The 24,271-nt window shown below is 31.2% G+C and overlaps 7 protein-coding genes across 7 annotated transcripts; 3 read left to right on the forward strand and 4 right to left on the reverse strand.

Annotated features, from left to right (window-relative positions):
* Positions 1 to 3,423, forward strand: PGO_061660 (asparagine-rich antigen; the record flags this gene model as incomplete). Its single annotated transcript, XM_028686809.1, has 1 exon — positions 1 to 3,423. One exon carries the CDS (start codon positions 1 to 3, stop codon positions 3,421 to 3,423), a length of 3,423 nt encoding a protein of 1,140 aa, XP_028542610.1.
* Positions 3,424 to 5,201: 1,778 nt separating this feature from the next.
* On the reverse strand, positions 5,202 to 6,328 carry PGO_061670 (hypothetical protein; the record flags this gene model as incomplete). The annotated part of the gene is made up of 5 exons (XM_028686810.1): positions 5,202 to 5,304; positions 5,405 to 5,527; positions 5,811 to 5,866; positions 6,002 to 6,058; positions 6,194 to 6,328. 5 exons carry the CDS (start codon positions 6,326 to 6,328, stop codon positions 5,202 to 5,204), a joined length of 474 nt encoding a protein of 157 aa, XP_028542611.1.
* A 1,204-nt stretch (positions 6,329 to 7,532) lies between these two features.
* On the forward strand, positions 7,533 to 10,037 carry PGO_061680 (hypothetical protein, conserved; the record flags this gene model as incomplete). Its single annotated transcript, XM_028686811.1, has 1 exon — positions 7,533 to 10,037. The coding sequence occupies one exon, from the start codon at positions 7,533 to 7,535 to the stop codon at positions 10,035 to 10,037; it is 2,505 nt and encodes an 834-aa protein (XP_028542612.1).
* Positions 10,038 to 10,265: 228 nt separating this feature from the next.
* On the reverse strand, positions 10,266 to 13,395 carry PGO_061690 (phosphatidylinositol N-acetylglucosaminyltransferase subunit A; the record flags this gene model as incomplete). The annotated part of the gene is made up of 7 exons (XM_028686812.1): positions 10,266 to 10,317; positions 10,574 to 10,643; positions 10,857 to 10,944; positions 11,132 to 11,173; positions 11,429 to 12,178; positions 12,739 to 12,935; positions 13,185 to 13,395. The coding sequence occupies 7 exons, from the start codon at positions 13,393 to 13,395 to the stop codon at positions 10,266 to 10,268; spliced, it is 1,410 nt and encodes a 469-aa protein (XP_028542613.1).
* A 1,840-nt stretch (positions 13,396 to 15,235) lies between these two features.
* PGO_061700 (hypothetical protein, conserved) lies at positions 15,236 to 16,425 on the reverse strand (the record flags this gene model as incomplete). The annotated part of the gene is made up of 3 exons (XM_028686813.1): positions 15,236 to 15,438; positions 15,566 to 15,793; positions 16,068 to 16,425. 3 exons carry the CDS (start codon positions 16,423 to 16,425, stop codon positions 15,236 to 15,238), a joined length of 789 nt encoding a protein of 262 aa, XP_028542614.1.
* A 2,359-nt stretch (positions 16,426 to 18,784) lies between these two features.
* On the forward strand, positions 18,785 to 19,816 carry PGO_061710 (hypothetical protein, conserved; the record flags this gene model as incomplete). The annotated part of the gene is made up of 1 exon (XM_028686814.1): positions 18,785 to 19,816. One exon carries the CDS (start codon positions 18,785 to 18,787, stop codon positions 19,814 to 19,816), a length of 1,032 nt encoding a protein of 343 aa, XP_028542615.1.
* A 799-nt stretch (positions 19,817 to 20,615) lies between these two features.
* On the reverse strand, positions 20,616 to 22,922 carry PGO_061720 (hypothetical protein, conserved; the record flags this gene model as incomplete). Its single annotated transcript, XM_028686815.1, has 1 exon — positions 20,616 to 22,922. The coding sequence occupies one exon, from the start codon at positions 22,920 to 22,922 to the stop codon at positions 20,616 to 20,618; it is 2,307 nt and encodes a 768-aa protein (XP_028542616.1).
* Between the last annotated feature and the right edge of the window lie 1,349 nt (positions 22,923 to 24,271).

A 24,271-nucleotide genomic window follows, 5' to 3' on the forward strand; every position in this document is an offset into this window, starting at 1 on the left:
ATGAAAAAGAAGAATATTGCTGCCACCACTAGCTACGGAAAGATGAAAAATCGTGTGAACCGTTATGATATGAATGGTTCGTACAATTTTATTGAATCTAAAAATAGTGGAAAAGTACAAGGGAATGCTATAACTGGGGATACGAAAAAAAATAGGTCAGATGCTAATACCAGCGGAAAAGGACCTAATAGTAGCCAAATCAGCAACATTCAGAATGGAGGTATAACAGGAGGAAATAATCATCATTCCCAGGTAATGAAATATGGAAAGAATGCATATCAGTATGATTATAACTCATACGGATCAAAGAAAGTTGGAGAATACAGGGAGAAAATAAAAAGTACGGCTAAGAATGCAGGGAGTGTTGGTGAAAATACTACACACAATGAAGGTAGAAACAATCAAATTTGTGGTAACAACTCTGTTACGCCTGATAATAAGGCAATTCAAGAAACAGCTGGAAATAAAATCAAAGAGGGGAATACAAATTTGAATGGGACAAACATGAGCAGAAAAAGTATGAGCGGGACAAATGTGAGTGGCACAAATGTGAGTGGCACAAATATGAACGGCACAAATGGAATTAGAAAACAGAATGAAGGAAGGAAAGGAGGAAACAAAGATGAAAGTGGAAATGAAGAGGTCAGTATATTAAGAGAAAAAATTTGCTTTAAAATGCTAAAAAGCATAGATATATATATTACAGAAATAATTATGAAATCTTCATTTGTGACTGTGTACAAAATGAAGGAAGATGAAGTGAAATGGATTCGAGCAGATATCGAAGGATTCTTGTACATTGTTAGGAGATCTATTAAACCAACATACCGATTAATAATAACGAATAAAAAAAATGAAAATCATTTAGTACAAGATATTCATGGACGTATAAAATTGTCTACGGATCAGAATTATATATTTTATAGAGTGTATAATGAAGAAAATAATTCGAAAAGTACATACAGTTTATGGTTTTACAGTACTGAGGAGAAAGAAAAAATATACAACATGTTGAGAGAATTAGTAGACATGGCGACTTCTACTACCCCTGCAAGTGGCGCAGGAAATTTAGGAAATCCCGATCATAACTCCATTGAGAATAATGGAAATGTTTCTTATGTTCATAGTAAAAGCATTAACTATATATTGTCCAAAAATGAAAATGGCGTTAATGAATCCGTTGTAACAGCTGCAGAAGGAAAAATATTAGTAGACAAATCGAATGAGGCCCCTTTGAAAAATGCTCCAAATGGGTGTGGCCAGGAACTTCCCAAGAGTGTTCCGAATCATGCAGGAGTGAACCTCCCAGGAGGGACGTTAAACATGGGCAGCAACGATGGGAGTCTCATCAGTGCACATATTACCAATCACAGCAGCAGCCGCACCATCAATCACAGTAGCAGTAGCACAATCAATCACAATAGCAATCATAACAGCGTGCACGAGGCGAGAAAGACAAATGCAAAGAAAACCAACCCCTACACAATGTATGACAATGTCAGGGATAACGATAATGGAAAGAGTTTTGAGTTAAAAGGGACGAATAAGCAAGATTTCATATATGCAAAGATGAACTATCCAGTAATTGGTGCATCTGGAAACATATTGAACGGAGGAACCCAAAGTTCGTACGAAAATTATTTGAAGAATTTTTATAACGTAAATGAAAATGGAGAAGCAAACGGAATTACATCCATTGGACATAGAACAAAAATGAATGGGCATTTAATAGAAGGACATAACACATGTGATTTTAATGTAAAAGGGGATATTCAGCAAAATAACGTAGATTTTAAAGATAAAGTTGGAAGAAAATTACTCAATCTTATTAAAGGATTACCTATGGAAGAAAATGAAAAAGAAAATGAAAATGGAACCGAAAACGAAGTAGAAAAGGGATCCGAAAGGGTAATAGGACAAGGAGTTGGAATGGAAGTCGAAATGGGGCCTGAAAAGGGAAATGCAAATTTGAAAAAATTAGAAGATTATGATTTTTATGAGAATAGAAAAGGAGAAGATTCTTCAAGAGGCATTAATAATAATCTCATTAAGGAGACAAAAGGGAATTTGTATTCTAATAAGAAAAATAGCGGAATTTCGGGAGGTGAAGCCATTATGAACCTTTTAGGATTAAGCAAGAATAGTGATTTTAAAAAAGACGAAGGGGAGGATAAAAAAAAGAAAAAAAAAAAAAAAAACGGAAATGCAAATGGAAATAGCAATATAACGAATGTCATTATGAATGAAAACTTGAATGGTGAAAGTACAGGAAATGTGCAGGTGGCAGGAGGTTCTGTTACTCCGGTTGTTTTAAATAATACGCATGCAACAAATGTTTACGATACGAACAATGACATTACCAAAACGAACATGCAGAAAAGGGGAATGCAACTGAGGGAAGCGCAACTTAGAGAAATGCATATGAGGGTAATGCCAATGAATGGAATGCCAATGAATCGGATGTCGATGAATGAGATGCAAATGAATGAGATGCAAATGAATGAGATACCAATGAATGAGTTACCAATGAATGAGGTGCAAATGAATGAGATACAATTGAATGAGATACAATTGAATGAGATTCCATCGAATGGAATTCTTATGAACGGTATACCATTGAATAGGATGCATGCAAATGGCATCCAGACGAAGGGAATCCAGAAGAACGGAATCCAGACAAGAGGAATCCAGACAAGCGGAATCGAGACGAACGATATGGATATGTTATCACCACTCGGGGAAGAGATAATAAACGGGGGAAACGGAAAAACCGTTAGATATAACAAGAGCAAATTTGACTGCAGTGACGAAGTTTTAAGTAGTAACCACATCTTGGATCAATCATATCTCGAAAAACAGGGATATCAGAACAATTCAGTTGAAAGTGTACATAACAAAAGAATAATGAATACTGGCCAAATGGACGAAGAGAAAAATATGACCAATGTGTTTCTTGATATTATTAAATTAAAATCGGATAAAACGAATAATGTACACCCAGTTACAGGCAGAAATCACCACTTGGGCCATGATGTTGTGAATGAATACAACACAGATTCATATGACTTATTATTTAAGATGCAGAACGGAAATGGAAGCGGAGAGAGGAGAACAAAAGTTGGAAATCAGATTGACAGGTTTGTTGCGAATAATCACCTAGGCATTCACAGTAATAATGATCCATTTGATCATGGTGAAATTTCAGGCAAGAATAATAATACAGGTTACATGCCCAATGAGAAACAACTCCTTAAATGTGAAGACAATGTGTTAGACAACTACAATAGCTTGGAGGGTTATAAAAATAGAAATATACTACTGAACAGGAATATCATACATAATGTCATCAAAGAAACATTGCAGTCCGATGAATTTGTAAATTTGCTGTGGAAAAAGCTATTAAATAGTAAAAATATCATGTAATTAATGTATTTTTTTTTTTTTTTTTTTTTTTTTTGAAAAGATATAAATTTCGTCCCAATTCATTTGAACAACGATAATGTGTTGCACGTGTGTGTCTGAATTAGTCGTTTAATTTATTTAATACAGTTTATTTAATACACCTTATTTAATACAGTTTATTTAATACAATTTATATAATAAAATTTATTTAATATAATTTATGTTAGCAAAATTTATGTTAGTGTAATTTATTTGAATATGATTTATTTTAGGAAAATTTATTCTAGCACAATTTATTTAATTTTTCATTTTATTATGTTCTTCCCACGCACGCGCAACAGCATCACCACTACTAGTGAATTTTATTGTGCCCTTTTTTTTTTTTTTTTTTCCCCCTCTTTTTAACCGCCACTCCTTAGAATGTATAACATTATACTTACATGTTTATCACTTCTTTTTTTTTTTTTTTTTTCATTTCCCACCAGATATATAATAATGTAAATGTGTGTCTATACAACAAAATGTATATTCGTACATATACATATTCGACATTTATAACTCCCCTCTTTCACCGCTTATGTATTCCACATAATACGTAACATGTATATCAAGCACATGTACTATTTGCCATTTCATTAGTATATGAAAATATATTCCCTTTTTAAGAAAAAGACAATATACAAAAAAAGACCATTTGTGCATATAAATATATATTATATATGCTATACATTACACCCGTATATATAAATCAGCTTGTATGTTTGAGCTCATTTTGCGCTTATGTTTATTTTTTTTGCCCTTTTTTTTTTTTTTTTTTTTTTTTTTTTATAAGAATTTCTTCCTAATGTACAAACAAATTAACAACACTACTAACCCCGCAACTTGTTCCCATTTTGTTCCAAAACAAATTTTCATTGAAAACTACACAACCGTATATAAAAATTAAGTACATATTGTTTAATACTCTTCAAATGAATTGAAGAGAAAAGGGAGATGATAACTAAATGGAGAATATCACTCAAACCAGCTTTGTATTTTTATTTTTGAAATATACGCATTTAGGGGTGGTGTGTGTGGGGCCTATGAAATTATTTTTCCTATGGAATATTTCTTCACAAGGTCAGAAAATTTTTACCATTTCTGAAATTATCAAAAATGGGAATGAGTCCGAAACAGGCTTTAATTTGGATAAATGCTTCTGGAAAAAAAAGAAAAATTCACGCTAACACCTTTTACCAAGCAATCTACATTTTGTTAAAAGTTACACGCATTTTCCAAATTTTAAACGTAATAATTTGTGACTCAAGAAGAGAGAGTGTACCTGACGTCCCTTCTAATTTCAACTTTTACATATATATGTCAGGCATATTTTATTGGAGTATATAAAGAACGATAGTTAAAAAAATAGTGTCTTCATTTTGAGAAAATTCCTCATTTTGCATTATATTACTTTTGTTCTGATTTGTTCTTTTATCATCTCACTGAATTAAATAACACTATTTTTTTTTCTACATTACTAATCTTTTTTTTTTTTTTTTTTACTATACGTTCATGCAAAGTCACAAATTTGTTTACAATTTGAATGTAGCTTATTATATAATAGAATGTTCAAGAAGCTTTTAATTATGTTTTAATTTAAATCCCTCACATTTAGTTGATTATGAGGAGTGTGGTTGATATTTGTTACTTTTAAAAAAAAAAAAAAAAAAAAAATTGCACTTTAGTAGACGTAAAAGCATAATAGTAAAATGGCTGTTAGAATTTCTACAAATGCGTATAAAAATGGTCTATTCTTGTCGTCACTTACCAGTTTGTTCGTTTTTGTGCTTCTGTGTATCCTCACATGGGTTCTCGTTTCGATCATAGTTTTCTTTTTCTTCCTCTTCTTTCTCATCCATGGAGCTGCGTTAATCAAAGAGTTCACATATGTTAACGGTTAAAAATAGTTCTTGCATTTATTCAAACATTTCTTGTTTTTTATTTTATTTTTTTTTTTAAGTACAAGTCGCTGGGGGGATCAACATAACACTTTTTCGAAAACTCTTTATCAAGGATGTTTTGTAAATTTATTCGGTAACTTCTCCTTGTTAGATTTTTAGTGGGACTTCTGTTTAGTTCTACATTGCTAAATGGAAGTTAATACACTTATAAAATGTGTGGTGGTAATACCAAACACTACTATTATTTGCACACGCGAGACATGGCGTATATCGTTTGCATATGCATATATCGACCAGTGCATTCTTGTTAATTATTTTATTTATTTTATTAATATTTTTCGACTCGTACCCATTTCAATAATGAAAACTGTGACTATTAAATTTTTTCATTAGAAGAATGTTCACTTTGCATGTAAAATGAAGCATTGAAGAAACTGCTAAAAAAAAAAGAAAAAAAAAAAAAATTACCTTGAAAATTCGGCTTTCTCGCTACCCTCTTCATGGTCATTGATTGGTATATACTTCTAAAAAATGGATATATGGAGGGAGAATACCAGAGAATGCTCATTTCGATAGTTGAAGTATTCACACTTTTGATGATAAAGGGGGATAGGAAAAAAAAAAAAAAAAAAAGAAAAAAAAAAGAAAAAGGCATATACCTCATTTAGCTGTGTTTGCTTCACCCATCTTTCGAATAAACCGTTTTCATCTTTTTCCTAGGTGTAGTAGTTTTCGTCGAGGGCATAAGTAGGCTTATAAATTCATGTATAGAGTCATGCAAGAGTCAGATATATATGATGAAAATGCACAATGGAGAGATATAGGACAGTTGAGATTTTTTGTTCTCACACCTTAACCCATGTTGTCACATATTTTTTATTTCCATTTTTCGTGAACTTAAATTTGTTATTGGTTCGTCTTTGAGAAAAGTGCATGACCCATGCCCTGCGTTTTAATTCGATATCTTCGTGTATAAAATCGTTCATTTGGTCGGGGTATATGAGGGAAATTGTTTGCTAAAATTTTGAATATTTCTTTTCCCTTTAACCCCTTTTTTTTTTTTTTTTTTTGTGTATGTGTGTGTATCAATTGATGGGTAAAAAATGGTTCATGGCAACAGAGTACTTGCACGTTGTATAAAGGTGTGTGATTGGCAAAAGGGATGTTAAAATTGAGGGATACATAAATATAGAAACAGGACATATATTATTTTCCATTTTTGTTCTTAAAAATATATCTCATCTCATTTTTTTTTTTGGTAAACATTCATAATGTTTATTAAAAATAAACGGGACTTAGCAAGTATACACCGCACCATTTTGTGTAAATTTTTTTATTTTATTTTATTTTTTTTTTTGAAATGTTCAAGATGTTCAGCACACTGAACTTACACAAATGGGTTGCTGCAAAACAGTTTGTAGTTCCCTCAAAATGGTAAAAATTATGTTGTAAAAAGAAAAAAAAAAAAAAAAAAAAAAATTTTAATATTTAAGAACTTTTTTGGTTATACATAACCACTTTGTTAGTTGCTGTTACAGAATGTTTACAAAGATGTTTCTAAGAAGCAGGAAAGAAAAAAAAAAATGCCTACATCTTTTTCGCAACTGTAAATTTGTACTTGCACCAGGCAAGCTGTTGAAAACGGATGAACGGACGGGGTTAAGTGATTTGTCATCCGGTAATTCGTTCACCAAATTTGTCAAATTTTTTTTTTTTGCGCAATTTTAAGAAATTCGTTTGATGTTTTTTTTTTTTTTTTTTTTTTTCCAGCCTCTCTTGGGAGGACTACATTTTATTTCCTTACTCCTTTGAGCAAAAACTGTTTCACGAAAAGTTAAAAAGTATTTTCGATATAAACCAATTAGTGGAATTTGTTTAAAAAATATACGTTTCTTAATTTCGAGACGATTTACATGGTATTTTTTTTTTTTTTTTGTTTCTCCCCTTTTTTTTGTTCACATTACGGCCTGTAATTGAATAAAGAAAAAATTTGCTACCCCCATCTTTTTTTTTGCAAAGTTTTCCTGTACCTATGATAATAAAAAGAAAAAATGTAAGCTTAACCCCACACAGTCATGAGGATGATATAAACCGTGCATGTGAATATCACATACTTATGCACAGAGATATACGCATACAGTATGTGATGAGGCAGGAATAAGAGAAACAAAGACACAAGAGAGAGACACGATGCTTTGTAATAAAAATGTGAAACTGCTAATTCTGAGGAACATAATATTACCTAACAAAAGAAGGAATGGACAATGCCATTTTTATTTTGAATATAGCACAAATGTGGAAAATAAGTACACTGAGAAGGAGAATAAAAGTTTTAATGAAACGTGGAAAACACTCATTAGGAATGATTATATAACAAGAATTGTTAACATTTTTGAAAAGGCAAATGATACAAGTGCAAAGTGTGGAAGAGCAATTGATCGTAACTGTTGTTGCTACTTCGTCTTAGGAGCACAAGGAGTGGGGAAAAGATTTTTTATTCAGAAATCGAAAGATATATTTTTAAAAAAGAAGCATTTAGGAGGAGCGAATAATCAGCATGGTTTTCCTAATTCAAGCAAATTGCAAGAAGGAAGAAAAAATGTTTTTTTCGAGTACGACTTTAAGGATACAAGCGAAGATGGAATGATAATCCCATTCCCTATGAAATTACACGCATTGGAGGAGTTCCTTAAATTTAAGTTACTGAAAGAAATAAACGACGATATTGAAAATAAAAAAATTAATTTAAAAGATATTTATGAGCAATTCATATTGAGGGAGGGAGAAAATACGGAAAACTCTATTTTTTCCAAATTTCCATTCGTTTTTAAACACATATTAAATAACCCACAAATGTATGATTATTTAAATGATGAAGACAGGAAAAATATAGAAATGGAAATAAAATTATTAGAGACAAAAAAATATCATTATGAAAATTTTGCTGCTTTTTTAAATATTCTTTTACTTAAATTAAACGTAAAATGCTTTTCAAAACATTTAAATGAATTTAGTGCTTTTTTATATTTTTTAAAAATTTTAGCAGAATGTGAAGAATATGAATATTATATGAAAAACTCAAAAGGCATACTTACGGATTTTTCGAATGGCTTATACATTTATCATTATTTCCTTTCTTTAATTACCTTTTTGCAACGCACATATAAATATAATTTCTGTTTTATTTTTTATAATTTCCATTCCTTCCTTTTGAGTCCACACCCAGCACGCAATTTTTATTTTTTCACCAAATGGTGTGAACAAAATGTAGCCAAGCACAATATACCGATTATTACCCACTCGATTAAAAATATTGAAATGATGAAGTCTATATATATTTACAACAATGTGGTTTTGCATTATATTAGTAAGTACACCACAAATCTGTCTCTAAATGAATATTCACATGATATGGTAAATATTGATCTAAATGACAAGGAGAAGAACAACCCCCCTCCGAGGAATGACAACTGTTCTTCTAATGTTTGCAAAAAAATGTTAAAAGAAAATTTTCCTCCTTATGAACACCGTAGAAATGAAAATGATTCAAATCATATGAACAGGTCAGGTGAAAAAAACATGTACAGTCAAAATGGGGTTAACAATAAAGTTCCAGGAAAAACACCACTGCCACTGACGGGAAAAAACCAACACGAAAATGGAAACCTTCACAATGAAGGGATACGTGTAAACGAATTTCCGGATAATAATTTCCCGCATAATAATTTCTCGAATAATAATTTCCCGCATAAGAATTTCTCGCATAAGAATTTTCCGCATAATAATTTGCCGCATAATTTGTACAATGCGTTCGTAGAAAAAGATTTACAAAATTATGATCTTATAAGGCAAAATTTGATCGAAATAAATGATTTGTCATATGACATGGTCAGGTGTTTAATAATTCCAAATTTTGCAAAAGATGAAAAGGTAGCTAAGTGCATATACAACATCATAGGAGGAAATGCACATTTAATAAAAACGGTTTGCAAAGGGCTATACGATCTGAATAACCAATTTAATGAAATTAAAATGTGGAAAGAAATTGAAAATGAGAAAAAACGAAACATTACTTACGACATGGATGAAGAAAACGAAGCTAACACCAGTAATAATACCATAGACGAAATTATACAGCATCGAAAATTTGAGAAGCAAAAGTTATTTTTAAAAAATATACATGAACATGTTTTACATACATTTATCCTGGACTTTGAAAGGAAAATACGAAATTTCTTCAGCTTACCAAATATTGAGCAAATGAAAAAGAATGCCAATTCTATAAAGAAGGATGGTGAAAAAGGAAAAGGGGAAGATTATGCTTCGTCACAGGGTAGTAAAAAATATATAGAAAATGAAATACCAAAAAAGGGATTAACTTATATCCAATTTTATTTCACCATTTTTGAAGTGATTAAATATTTTATAAAAAAGAAGAAAGTATTTTGTAAAAATATTATTAATCTAAATAATCCCATCCTCCTAGGTCTCATAGATGTACACATAATTCATTATAACTATGAAAATAAATACCTTGAATTGTCTAACCAGTTTTATGAAGTCTTGTTGCTGAATTACATAGAATTTAAGTACAAACAATTCCCTTTAAAATATAAAGCCCAGTATAATTTTAACTATATATTAAACTATAAGATAATACAACATGAGTACAATTTACTGGAATCGCAGGCGTAGTTTTTTTTTTTTTTTTTTTCTTTTTCCGTCCCTGTCGCTGTCTCTTTTTTACACTTCGTAGGGGAAATATAATTCTATATTGTTTCCATATGATAAAATTAGGAAATGTGGAAAAATATTCATATAAATCTTCAAACCAGTTAAAAAACAAGAGAATTCTTTGAATGGACAAAACATCTTTACAAATTTTGTTTTTTAACTATCACAACTTGGCCATATTCTAACACCTTAAGCATCTTCGATAAAGTGAGGAAAGCTGATTGCTTCTTCTATGTCCTCTCTGAGATGAAAATGAAGAAAGTAACAATATATATATTATGAAGTTCCTCTTGCGCACCTTGATCTTTTTGGTGTGTGCGTGCAGGGCGTATCGCTTATGTTTGTAGCCCATTGTCTCTACGCACATGTGTATATGTATGTAAGCATAAATATGGATATAATTATACATACATGCATGTATATATATATATATATATATATATATATATGTGCACTCATTTGTGCCACACACGTGACCCCCCCACCTTGCTGCTTACCTAGGATGAAGCCATTCCAGGAATCGACAGTATATATAGCTCAACATTATTATGAAAATGTAAACCTTGCCTTTATAATGAAGGGGGGAGGAAAAATAAAAAAAGCAGAAAAAAGGAGGAAAAGAGAAAAAAAGAAAAATGTTTTGTGTATCAGAAGATGATTTCTTCTATAGGGGGGGAGAAAAGTTCCTTTTAAAGGTGTTATATTCTCCTGTTTTCACAATTCACAGCCTAAATAAAATTCATTCCTTTTTTTTTTTTTTTTTATCTCACAGATGCTTACTAAAAACTGTGTTTATGTCATAAATCTTCCTTATCCTACACAAAATATTTGGGGTTGCGTAGGATAGAACTTCCATGTATACTTTCACCTAAGAATGAAAATTCAAAACGCATGGATATGTGTACTTGAATTTTTTTTTTTTTTTTTTTTTTTTTGAGATAATACAGTGATTATAATTTGTTTGTAATTATTTTGAAAAAATGGATAGATATGAAATGGAATATATGCTTATCCATTTTCGCACGTTTTTCGTATATATATGTATGTGATCGTACTGTCTTATCAGCTACTTTTTCCCATGAGTACATTTTGGTTAGCTGAAAAATGGGAGAAAATGCAGCATGGGGGGATTTTTTTTTTTTTTTTTTTTTTTTTTTGTGTACACATCCAAGCATATTTAATGCACATGTAGACATATATAATTGTATGAAATGAACACGTAACATGTATGGACAAATGATATAACAGATAAATAGATGCGTAAGATGTTCAGGGTTGTTTGGGGTGAGCATACAAAAATGAAAGAAATAGAAAAAAACACACACGTACTACATACGTAAGAACGAGGGTACCCGTTCGTGAAAGGACTCCGTATCTATATTCTTTATCCTTTCCAAAGCATTATCAACTGCTAAACAGAGGTCATTATGATTTGGTTTGGATAAAATCATCATATCATGTGGTAAAACTTCTGAAATTCCTCCAACATCAGTAGATATGACAAGAAGTCCACAGCTGGCTGCCTCAATGATGGCTATACAAAAGGCTTCAGTTAAAGAAGCATTTAAGAATATATGTCCTGTTTGCAAAATATTTTTTACATTTTCTTGTTTAACCTTTCCCAATAATATAACTGAATTATGCAAATGATATTTTTCCCTCATTTCTTCAAGAAGAATTCTCTTGGGACCATCACCACCAATTATAAATTTTATAAAAGGATATTTTTGACATACTAATGGAATAAGTTTGACAATTAAATCGATTCCTTTTCTATATGTCAATCTGCTAATAACTATTATGTTTATTCTTGGAAATTTAGGACGCCTGTTTATGCAAGGAATAAATTTTGTTGTATCCAGCGCATTTCCTATTACAGAAGTTTTGTATGGATTTATCTCCGTTCGTAGAACTAAATTCTCCCTATTCGTGTGAGATACACATATCGAATGATCAACATCATTTATGCAATACTTCAGGAGTTTGTTCACATGAATACATCCCTTGTCAGAAAAACTGTATAGTGAGTGGTCTGTGTATACCGTTTTTATGCCAAGAGATTTTGCGTGCAAGATAAACTGGTGCGCTAGGGTTGATGTCGCCTGGGAAGCGGTAATTAGGAATTGTGGTGATGGAGGGGTCGTGATGGGGGGATTGTGATGGGGGGATTGTGATGGGGGGATTGTGATGGGGGGATTGTGATGGAGGGATTGTGATGGAACAATTGTGATGGAGGGATTGTGATGGAACAATTGTGATGGAGGGATTGTGATGGAACAATTGTGATGGCATAATTGTGATGGCATAATTGTGATGGCGTAATTGTGATGGCGTAATTGTGATGGCGTAATTGTGATGGCATAATTGTGATGGCGTAATTGTGATGGCGTAATTGTGATGGCGTAATTGTGATGGCGTAATTGTGATGGCGTAATTGTGATGATGTGGTTGTGATGGAGGGATTGTGTTTATGTCTGTGTGTCCGCGTCTGCTTCTATGCATGTGCGTGTATGTGAAATAAGAATAATAATAAAATTTGGCTCTTCATGTGTTATGTGGCACATGCTGTCAATGCACCCAATATTGCCAAATGTCGCATAAGTGATCGTAACTGTTTGGAGACGTAAGCACTTCATGTGCCATATGAGAGGACTTTACGAACCTGGTGGCCATGGACTATGTCGACTTTTTCTCTATACAAAATATTTCTACACAAGGGGAGGGTTCCAACAATATTGGGGAAAGTTACTACATCCATACAAGTTTCAAAGGGTAAGTAGTAAACCTTTATGCCATTTCCCATCCATCGTACCCCATGTCTATTGTTGTAGCAGTGGGTAACTACGATTACTTTGAATCCTTCAGAAAAAGAGAAAAAAAAAAAAAAAAAAAAGTAGAATAAATTGTAGAAAAAGAAAATGCAGAATGTAGAGCAGAATAAAATTATGAACAAACCTATGACTACGTGTGTCTTTAAATGAATATATCATATGGGAATATAATATATTATCAAGGTGCAATGACATTTGTAATGCATAGCGAAGTTAACATAGACGTAAATAACATGGTGGATTTCTCATTTTCCAAAATTCTCCATGTAAGTGTAACCTTTCTTTATTAACTGTTTAGACAGTTCAAAGATGTGTGTTTCTATTCCGCCTAAATTTGGGTAGAAAAAATCGCTCACCATGCAAATGCAGCATTTCCTTTCCTTCTTATAAACCATGTTTTCCGCAATTTGCACACTCTCCCCAATATTCCCACTTTCCGCAATTTTAGTAGTTGCACTTAATTGCTCCCCATTTAATGAGCTCGCCATCTATACGCGCTTGTATATTGTTTTTTTTTTCGTTAACTGTAGCCTATATTATGATTCTCATTTGTTGGGCTAGGGAGAAGCAGGTATCGATAGGAGTACTATGTAAATTGTCTTTTTTCTACCCCCCTTGTATGGCAATCATGGGGAGTTTAATGTGTTACGCATGTGGCAATACTATCACTGCTATCACTGATACACTTGGTTAGCTCCATATAAACACGAAATATTTTTTGTGTAAATGTGAAATACAACTTCTTTCCACCTGCTACCTATAAGTACACACCCCATCAGAAACTTGTTACTTGGAGTTGGAGAAGTTGAAGAATCCTATTCGTACATTCAGTGGTGAAATAAATCAGGAAGATGCAAAAATAAATAGTATTATATAAAACAAGTATCCCCTATAAAATGTTTATGCAACCAGTTTCAATACTCTCTCTCAAGTTACTGTTCTTATAATTTCCCCTTTTTATGATATATTTTAAAAAATATTTATTAATGTTTTTACACGTTATTTCTATCACTCTATCATTAAATTCCAAATATTATTGGGTGAAAAAATTATACCCAAGATGAGTACATTATACATTGATCTAATTAAGTGAATATTGTAGCGAAAAAAGAATAACTCTTTATTTCCCTCATTTACTTAAACATTTAAAATGATCTCCTTATGCAAGACTCTCAAAATAACTTGCATGTACTGAAAATCAAGAAGGAAAAAATTACACACAAAAATGTCCACCTTGAGGAAGTACTCCCCCCCGAAAAAGAGAAAAAAAAAGGGGAAAAAAAAAAAAATAAATAAATAAAACATACTAAACCAAATACACCTCCGTTCCGTGCGTGTAAATACGGTATGTATATTTTTAAGCCCATACAAAACTTCAAGTTTTTGAAGTAATAAATTAAATGTTATTTTATTTTAGTGAATGCTATTTAAAGAAAAAAAAAAAAAAAAAAAAAAAAAAATTGAACATAAATCTGTGGTTTTAAAAGATTTCATTAAAACAAATGATTAAAAAAATAAGCAAAATAAAATAACGTAAAGTAAAAAAGGATAAGAAATGTACTTTAAGAGACAATAAACTCCTATTATAAATTATAGAGAAAAATAAAAAGTGAAAAATATATGTAAAACTTCTAGGTGAAAATTCACAGATAAAGATAATGAGGATAACATTAAAAATGTCATAGGTGCGATATATTCGTTAGGGGCAAGTATATCTATGCCCGTACACATATGTACACATTTGTGCATGTGCATATAAGCATACACATATAATACAGCAGTGAATTTATATACGTATGTAGAACATAAAACGTATGTGTATAAAATGTGTATAATATAGAGTAGTCCCACCAAAAAAAAAAAAGTGATCAGAACTAAAATTACAATTGTATTAATAAAACTCTTTTACAAAATGGTATGATCATTTTAAATGGCACAGAAAACACTTTAAAAAAAAAAAAATAAATAAAGGTCATATGGGGTGGGGGTTAGATGAAAAAAAGGTGATGTATATATATATATATATATATATATACACAACACATATATGAGCATACTTTTTGGTCTGTATGCATAGCTCACCTTGTTGGCATATAATGCATGCTACATTTTGACTTTCGTTATGGATTAACCAAGGGAGGGATAAGTATTGCGAAAATGGAAATATAAAAAAAAAAAAAAAAAAAGATAATATGGGGGTGGGGAGAAAGAGAATATATATCCCCCAAAGAGTAAAGATCCACAAACCGATAAATATTCTCAAAAGAGAGTATAACATATGTGTGCTTCTTCCCTATAACTTTGTAACCTACTTTGTGAATACCATTGTTAACTATCGCCCAATCTAATTCCCCTACCAATGAATACTCTTCTAGTTGCACCAGTAGTATTGGGTGTCCTTGAATCACTTACAGTTCTGTATCCGTATCTTGCAAAGTTTCCTCTTATTCCTTGATTTAATCGAAATTCCCTCAACTTCATCATGAACGTATCAAAAATCTTCGGAGTTTTTTCAAGCAAATTGGGACCACCTTTACAGGATTGGGAAAGAAATAAGAGTCATTTCGTGAGAGATAAAATATGGCACCAGTGTATGTATAATATGTGTACATACGTTTGAATGCATGCATGCACGATTTATACACATTTATTAAGTACCTTCTCTGGGAAGAAGTTCTCTAAAAAAGTAGTAGATATGACCAGACATCAAACCCATGATGTCAACCCATAATGATTGCCCCATTATTAAATGGAGAAAAATTAAGGCAAAGGGTAGTTGATATCCTTTCACTGTGAAGAAGTATATGGAAACTTGGCTCCATGGTTCTCTTCTAGACCAGTAGTAAATTATTGAGAATAAAAGAGAGTTTCCCAAAAAAGGGTATCCTATAAAATGGGGGGAGGGGGAAATTTAAATGGTGGTTTACTCTTCACGTTTTAGCAAATTTTCTCACTACTGCAAAATGCCAAAATGAGAAAACTCGTTCATAAGGAAGAAGCGAAATAGAAGAATATAAACTTCGTGCGTTATACGTAAATTATTTGCAAGCACAGTTTTATATAAGCATATGCATATACGTGTACTTATAGGGGTACTTGTAGGTGCACGTATATACATGTATATATCTTCGAGCTTCTCCCACTTGGGGTGTTATATTACCTCTTGGCCAATAAAACAAAATGCTTACTAAGGATAAAAAGGTGCACTGAATTGTAATGAAATATAAATACGATCCGGGGGTTGAAAATACAGCGTTTTTCTCAAGGGATGACGAAAATTGAGCAAATAAAGACATAAAAAATACCCATGAAAGAGAAAATTTTCCGACAAACAAAAAGTTAAAAAAAATCCTCCATATTTGATAATTATTATATATCAAATTCCAATCTAAAAGAAGGTATACAACATTCAATAAATTACATGTTATCAATAACGTTACTAAAAAAATTAAAGTTATCATATATTTCGTTACATTTGGTAAATTATTATACCAAACTTCTGGACCCGATATATCCATTTTTTTTATATTTTTTTTTTTCTAAGATTCATGTAAACTCCTAAGAAATGCGAGTTTTGTCTCTGTGTATCTGTGTGTCAATAGGACAATTTGTCTGTGTCTGTGTAGAGGAGGAGTAGGGGAAGATAAGTCTTTTGATATACCACTGCAACTTTCTGTGAATTTTCCTTCCCTCTGCTAGCTTACTTCTTAGACTTGGCTATTGATTCGTTACCTATCCGTTCCCGCTCTTCTCACACTTCCAATTCAGCTCAACTTGATTTCCTTTCTGTAGTTTATATTTTCTCTACTAATAAGTAGTCAAGCACATTGTACTCTACAACCCCAGAAATATGTATGACTCTTGCTAACCAAAAGGGATAAGCTAAAAATAAAGCGGAAAGGCAGTTATGCATTAAGATTACATAACACGAAGACACATAAATGTGTATGTATATATATATGTATAACTCCAGGAAAAAAGTACTAGATCTCGAAAATGAGAAATGTTTATTTATTCATGAGCAATGTTAATTGGTGTGCGGAATGACATGGAGAAGATAATGAGGAGGGGGGGGGGGGAAAGGTTTTATTTACCAAATATACGGGTTAAAATTTTGCATATTCGTTATATACATAAGGCATCAATTTTTTTTTTTTTTTTTTTAAACTGGAAAATAATAATGTAAGAATAAAATATATTTTTTTACTTTTCCTTTTTACAGGAGGGTACGGCTTATGTGTTCATCATAATTGTAGCAAATTTGTTCCCCAAAAAAAAGAAAAAAAATAAAAATGAAAGAAAAGAAAGAAAAGAAAGAAATGAAAGAAACGTAAGAAATGAAAGAAGTGAAAGAAATGTAAGAAATGAAGAAATGAAAAAAATGAAGAAATGAAAGATATGAAAAAAATGAAAAAAATGAAAAAAATGAAAAAAAAATAAAAAAAGGTGATAAAAAAGATATATATATATATATATATATATACACAAAATATGACACATATATATATAAATATACACTATTACATGATATGACACAAAATGAAATTATTCTGCTGTTGATTTAATATCTTGCTGCTGTGCATTTGTTTCACCCTTGGGTTGACAAATTGCATTAGGGGCTTTTCTTGTTTTAGCGTTCACACAGCTAGGATTTCTATTTTCTCCTTTTTTTTTTTATTTTTATTGTTTTTCTTATTCTGCAATAATTCGCTGCAGCATTTTTTTGTTGTGTTGACTGTTTTCCCCATTCTCTTCTCGCTATTTTTACTACACCACCATTTGGGCAGTTTTTTCTAACCCCTAGGGATTTGTAATTTGTTCGCGTCCTTACTTCAACACCCCAAACCATTTTTTTTTTTTTTTTTTACACAAAAACATTGATATATAACTTATTTCCTGCATTTCACTCATTATGAAGTGCAACTTATTTCATTACATTTGAGGAAAAAAAGAAGAAAAAAGAAAATCACACATGATACTTAAGGGATAAGCTCAATAATACATGTCCTTGCAGTTGTACATGTTTTTGTAATTATATATGTTTCTTATATAAACGCTCTTTTCCTAACAAATATATACATATATAAACGATTAGGGTGGAATATGCCTTTGGGGGAAGAAATCTCACCATTTCCGTTATGGCCCCAATTGTGTATTTCCGCTCAAGATTGGCAAATAGGTAAAAAGTAAGGAAAGGAAGGATAATGAAAAAGTAAATAGCAATATGTCAATTAGCAATACAACACAGAAGGGGGAAAAAAAAAAAAAAAAAAAAAGAGAATGTCACGAGTACATAGTTTGATATATTTGATAGGGTGTACCACTTAGGGGAACCCCCTTATATGACAAACCTAGCATGACATGTTGAACGAAATAAAAAAGAAAAAAAAAAAGAGGGGATTATAGGATGTACCTTTTAACCAATTTTTTCCCCCATTCTCCCTCAATTTTTTATGCTTGAATTTGAACGTAAATTCAGTTAGTAGACTACACTTAAGACATTTTCAATCGCATACATTTTTATTTTGTGTGTATACGTCTAACGAGTTCGCTACATTTTCTGCTACGACAATTACAGCTGCTGTATCCCAGGGAAAATGGTTTCATGTTTTTGGACTCACAATTGAGAGAATGTGGTAGAATTTCCATGCAAGGCAGTTTTGCCTTGTCTATGACATATCTATAAATGCGTTGTAACATTGCTACTACGGATGCAACTTTCGTTTTTTTTTTTTTTTTTTTTTTTTTTCTTTCTTTTCATATATCCCGACACAATAATATTTAATACCCAAGCCAGACAACTTTTCGACAGAGAAGTGAACAAATGAAAGAACTGTGATACTGTAACTGGGAAACGATTACTCAAGCGTGAATGAAATGGCTAGTCATAGGAGCATATTACATTGGGGAAGGAATCCACTCAAACGTTATTGTTTTATGTGGCAACAGTTCATGTTCAGCCACTCTAGTAAAGAAAAGTTGTTTAGCAAAATATATACACAAAAGAAAATCATAAAAAGGGACAGATTATTAGGTACAGTAAAACCGTTTATAGACGAGAATTGTGATAATGCAGAACCATATGTAATAGCATACTATTTAAACAGTTCAATAAATCTGCCAATTCTGAAAAGTGCATACGAAAAAGTAGGATCAGAAGTGCTGTATAAAGAACCATATCTGTATGTAGAAAGTTGTGCATATTTTAATCAACAAAATAGTTCAGCTGTGTTTTTTAAAAATGGATGTATTGTTATATGGAACATGAATAAGAAAAACATAAAGAAATTTTTTTGTTTTTGTAAAAATTACATAAATATTAATGAAAGCAAAATAGAAAATTATGATTTTGAAGAATTACAAGTAGAAAATGTAAATAATAAAACTTATGTTAATAATTCTATCATCTATTTAACATTAAGCAATTATAGAACAACTGATAAAATATCTATTTCATTTGGTTTGTTAAGTGCTGTGAGATTAAACAATTTAGAAAAAAAAATTGAAAAAAAATTATTTTTTGAAAATGATCACATTGAAAATTTAAAAAAAAAAATAAAATCAAGTAATTTAGATTTTTTATCAAAACAGTTATTTACGTCCAAAATTACTCTCCATAATTTACGATATGAATTAAATATCGATCAAGACATTTTAGATGTTCCTGAAACATTATGGGAATTGGAATATCAGAAAAAATTATTTTTAAATATTCTTCACATATTTGATATAAAGCAGAGGGTTGATTTACTCAATCACAGATTAAGTTGGACCCTGGATTACCTCAATTCTTTTTTGGATTATGTAAATCAAAAGCATTCCTCTAGGTTGGAGCGTATCATCATTGTCATAATTGGCCTCGAGCTTGTACTTGGAATTATGCAGATGGTTAATACTATTCGTTTTTGATATTATTTTAAGGAGAGGTATTATCAATACTTTTTATTATGCTCATGATTATGTTGTCCTTATTGATGTTTTTTTTTTTTTTTTTTTTTTTTTTTTTTTTTTTTTTTTTGTGTGTGTGTGGAAGCTTCTCCTCATTTTCACAAACATGAAGTGATGACAAATGTACACACAAAACTGAAAATGCATAGCACACTGTCCTTGTTTTTGTCTTTACCTCTGTCTGTATTTGAGTAGAGGAACCAAGAAAAAAAAATAATGGATCAACAAAAAAACGCCCTTCATAATGAAAAACGAAGAACTTCCTCTACACATACATGAGGAACGAAATTAGCGGCACCCTCGTGATTACACATTACGTATTCTGTTTATCACTATAAAATAGTTACATATTTAGGATTTTTTTTTTTTTTTTTTTTTTTTTTCTTTTGGGGATATCCTCCATTTTATTTACGCATATTAAAAAAAATTGCGTGAAGAAAGGCTACATATCGTTCAAATAAGGAAAAATATGTACACATTTGGAAGGTACTATCTCCAAATGAGAATTTTAACTGTAACCACATATGTTTGTGTTTTAATCGTATCCATTTTGTTAATCATTTTTTCCGTTCTCCATTTTTAAATTAATTTTACCATCTTTCATGCAGCTTCATCAGTTACTTAAAAATTTGCACAGTGTGCTTTGTTCCCGTATATTAAGAATTTACAAAAAAAAAAAAAAAAAAAAAAATGAAAACGTAAAAAAAACTAAAAATGAAAAAGTGAAAATACAAAAAATAAAAAAATGGAAAAAAGGAAATCATTCATAACTTGGCCTCTTTGAAGAACTAAAATGATATTTTATGTCCCATGATGGGAGAACTGTGCTAATAGAACAGTCTTCTGGTAGGTACGGTGGAAACCCGACTGGGTATTTAATATTCTTATAATCCATATTTGAGCTCATTTTTCTCTGTTGAACTGATAATCTGCTTTGTGAAAAATCCTCATTTTTTTTTTTGTAAATATATTTCAGGATGTATTCCTTTATGGCTATATTGATGCTTTCTTCGTCTATTACGAACATTTCTTCCTGCTCCTGTGGATTCTCCCTTTTGTTATTGTTGCTTGTCTTGTTCTTATCATCCCTTATGTTATGCTTATTTTTCTGTTTCCTATCATTAGTTGTGTCACTGTTATTTCTTTTGTCATGGTCATCCGTTTTGTCATGATAATCCGTTTTGTCACGATCATCCGTTTTATCATGATAATCCGTTTTGTCATGATCATCCATTTTGTCATGATAGTCCGCTTTGTCATGATAGTCCGTTTTGTCATGGCCATCCGTTTTGTCGTGATAATCCGTTTTGTCATGATAATCCGTTTTGTCATGGCCATCCGTTTTGTCATGGCCATCCGTTTTGTCGTGATAATCCGTTTTGTCATGGCTATCCGTTTTGTCATGGCCATCCGTTTTGTCATGGCCATCCGTTTTGTCATGATAATCGGTTTTATCATGATAATCCGTTTTGTCATGATCATCCATTTTGTCATGATCATCCGTTTTATCATGATAATCCGTTTTGTCATGATCATCCGTTTTATCATGATAATCCGTTTTGTCATGATCATCCATTTTGTCATGATAATCCGTTTTGTCATGATAATCCGTTTTGTCATGATCATCTCCCGTCTTATCCTTTTTATTGCCTTTTTCATCGTTACTACCCTGTAAACCCTCGGCAGAGTCCTTTTCTTTTGACGAGCTAATACCAGAATTACTTCCCACATTCTCTGTTTCATCAATTTTGAAACTATTAGAGACGGCTTCTCCATCATTCTTGTTATTCAAATTCTCATCATTGCTAATTATTCCATGTACCACATCATCCTTTGTCTTATTATCCGTATTGTCCTTCACAAAAATTTCATCATTATTGGGAAGAACATGAACATCTACATTTGGTTCATCATTTGTAAATTTTTCATTAGTACCAATTTCGTTTGGTAAATTTTTTCCTTCGGTAATTGCTTGATCTGTACTTTCTGCAATTAACTTATTCTCTACTTTGTTTAATTTGCTTAAATTTTCAAGTAAATCGTTACATTCGTTTTCATTATTACCCAATACATTGGTCAAGTTTTCTTCTACAATTTTTGAATTTTCTTTTTTCTCCTCATTTTCCTTATTTTTTTTTGTAAAGTAACTCGAGAACTTTGTGAATATGCTGTAGCTACTTTGATCGTTTTGAATTGCCTCTTCATATACTTTTTTCTGTTGATCTTCATTTTTTGTTTCTGCAGGGTTATGATCAGTGTTCGTTCCTTGCTTAATTTTATCATTCCCTTTGTCTTTTTTTTGTTCTTCGATTATTTCTAAATTTGCTTTGTCCTTTGGATTACTCGCTTCTTCCTGTTTCATGTTACTTTCTATCACTTCTGGTAATTCGGAGTGCTTGCATTCCTCCTGACTTTGTTCATGCGTTTCGAATATCTTCGTGTTTCCGTTATGTTCCCCATGATTCTTCTTCTCTTTTCCCTCTGTTTCAGCTACATAAGCCTTTACTTCAGCTTCATTCGAATTTACTTCAGCTTCATCTGCGTTACGCTCTTCCTTTTCGTTCTCCTTTTGCCCCTCCATCGCATCCACTCCTTCCACCTTATGTCGAGCCACATCAGTTAGTAAATGAACCCCTTGTAGATCTTTTGAAATTTCTTGGTGTACATTCGTATGATCAATCTTTTTCATATCTACTTCCAACTTCCTATTTTTGTCATCGTCTTTTGTATCATGAGAACTTTTAGTGATTTTTTTTTGGAGATTACAATTTAAAACATGAGTTTTTTTATTTTCTCTTTTTTTCAACTCAGTTTCATTTAGTGCCCTTCTACTATTGTCATTTTGTTTAACATACTTAGCATTCTTTAAAATTCTGAGTGTTTCATTTTGTATTATATCAATCAGAAAATGTGTAATTTTATAATCGTACTTGCTAACATGACAGCTTTTTAGCAATTTCTCAATTTCAATTTCAATGCACGGAATTGTATTGTAATGTTCGTTCGCAAATTTGTTATCTAACCTAACCTTGTTCTTATTATATAAACATTTTTTCTTCATCTTCATTCTCCTCGTTGTAAAAGTTGGATTAAGTATCTTCAAACGAAGAAATCTAGAGAAATATGTAGAGTATAGGTTGCGTGGGTGGTGGTGGTGGTGGGAGTTCTCTATATGTAAGGACACGTATACATGGAGAAGTACTCCCATTGAGTTTGTTTATTTTGTATTTAACTATGCATCTTCTTACTCACCTTAAAAGTATGCACGGATAATGGTAGTAACCCTTTTTCTCTTCATATCATTAGGTTAATTTTTTTCAAAAAAAGAATTCTCTTCTTCTATGTATCATTGAGAAAAAGAAGAAGAAAATGAAAAGAACATTTTCAATTTCGACATTTTTGGAAAAAAAAAGTATACTACCAATTTAATTTCAATTTGCGGAAATGTAAAAAAAAAAAAAAAAAAAAAAAAAAATTCTTTTATTGTTTTAACACATGTGGTGAACATTAAGTTTATTAATTTTACTCATTTGATATTTTTTGGAGAATTATGTGCATTGAGCGTTGTGAGTTGGAAAAACACGGATTAGAGAAGGGAGAGGTAGGGGAAGAGACTGGATACTGTGTACTTTAAATGTTGGGACAAATTATATGTTATTTTAATTTTTTTAAATCTGCTTGCATCCATTTATTTATTACTTTTCCACAAGTAAGGACAATTTTCTTAAGTATGTACTTACTGGAGTTTTTTTTTTTTTTTTTTTTTTTTTATTTTATCATATTTTATTTATTTTTTCTGTTTTTATCTCTTTTAGTCATTTTCATCATTGTATAGTTGAAAATCCATAAGTTAGTAAATTGGGGGAAAAAAAAAACAAGAAGCGGAAAAAAAGATATGTAAGAAAGGTAACAAATATATGTAAATCGTTTAAACTTTGAAAATGGGTGATATAAACACAAAAAATGTTAGAAAAGGAAACGGATAAGACGAAAGCAAACGATATAACATTTGTCTAAATATATGTATTATGAAGAATGCTTTTTTTTTTTTTTTTTTTTATCAAAAAATGCCTAACCTGCGTATAGAATTGAAGAAAATTTTTACTAAACTTGTGAAATAAAATAAAAAAATTTTTTGTCATTATGAAAGGTTAAACATTCACGCGTAATGTTTTTTTCCTATCATTAGAAAAATGTGTGAGGAGCTCATCTAATACCTCAGCATATGCACATATAAGAATTTTATAGCATATATACCCACTTTCAGACAGCTGAAAGGTTGGCTTATCTTGTATTGTTTACTAAAATAAAGAAATGATTACTCGTCATACATTAGTTTAAGCGCTCTTTAAATAAACAAAATTTGTGCATATTACTCATTTTACGTTTTGTCTAATGCAATGTGCATAATACAAT

Source organism: Plasmodium gonderi, assembly GCF_002157705.1.
Source record: "Plasmodium gonderi DNA, contig: Chr06, whole genome shotgun sequence".
Taxonomy (NCBI): domain Eukaryota; phylum Apicomplexa; class Aconoidasida; order Haemosporida; family Plasmodiidae; genus Plasmodium; species Plasmodium gonderi.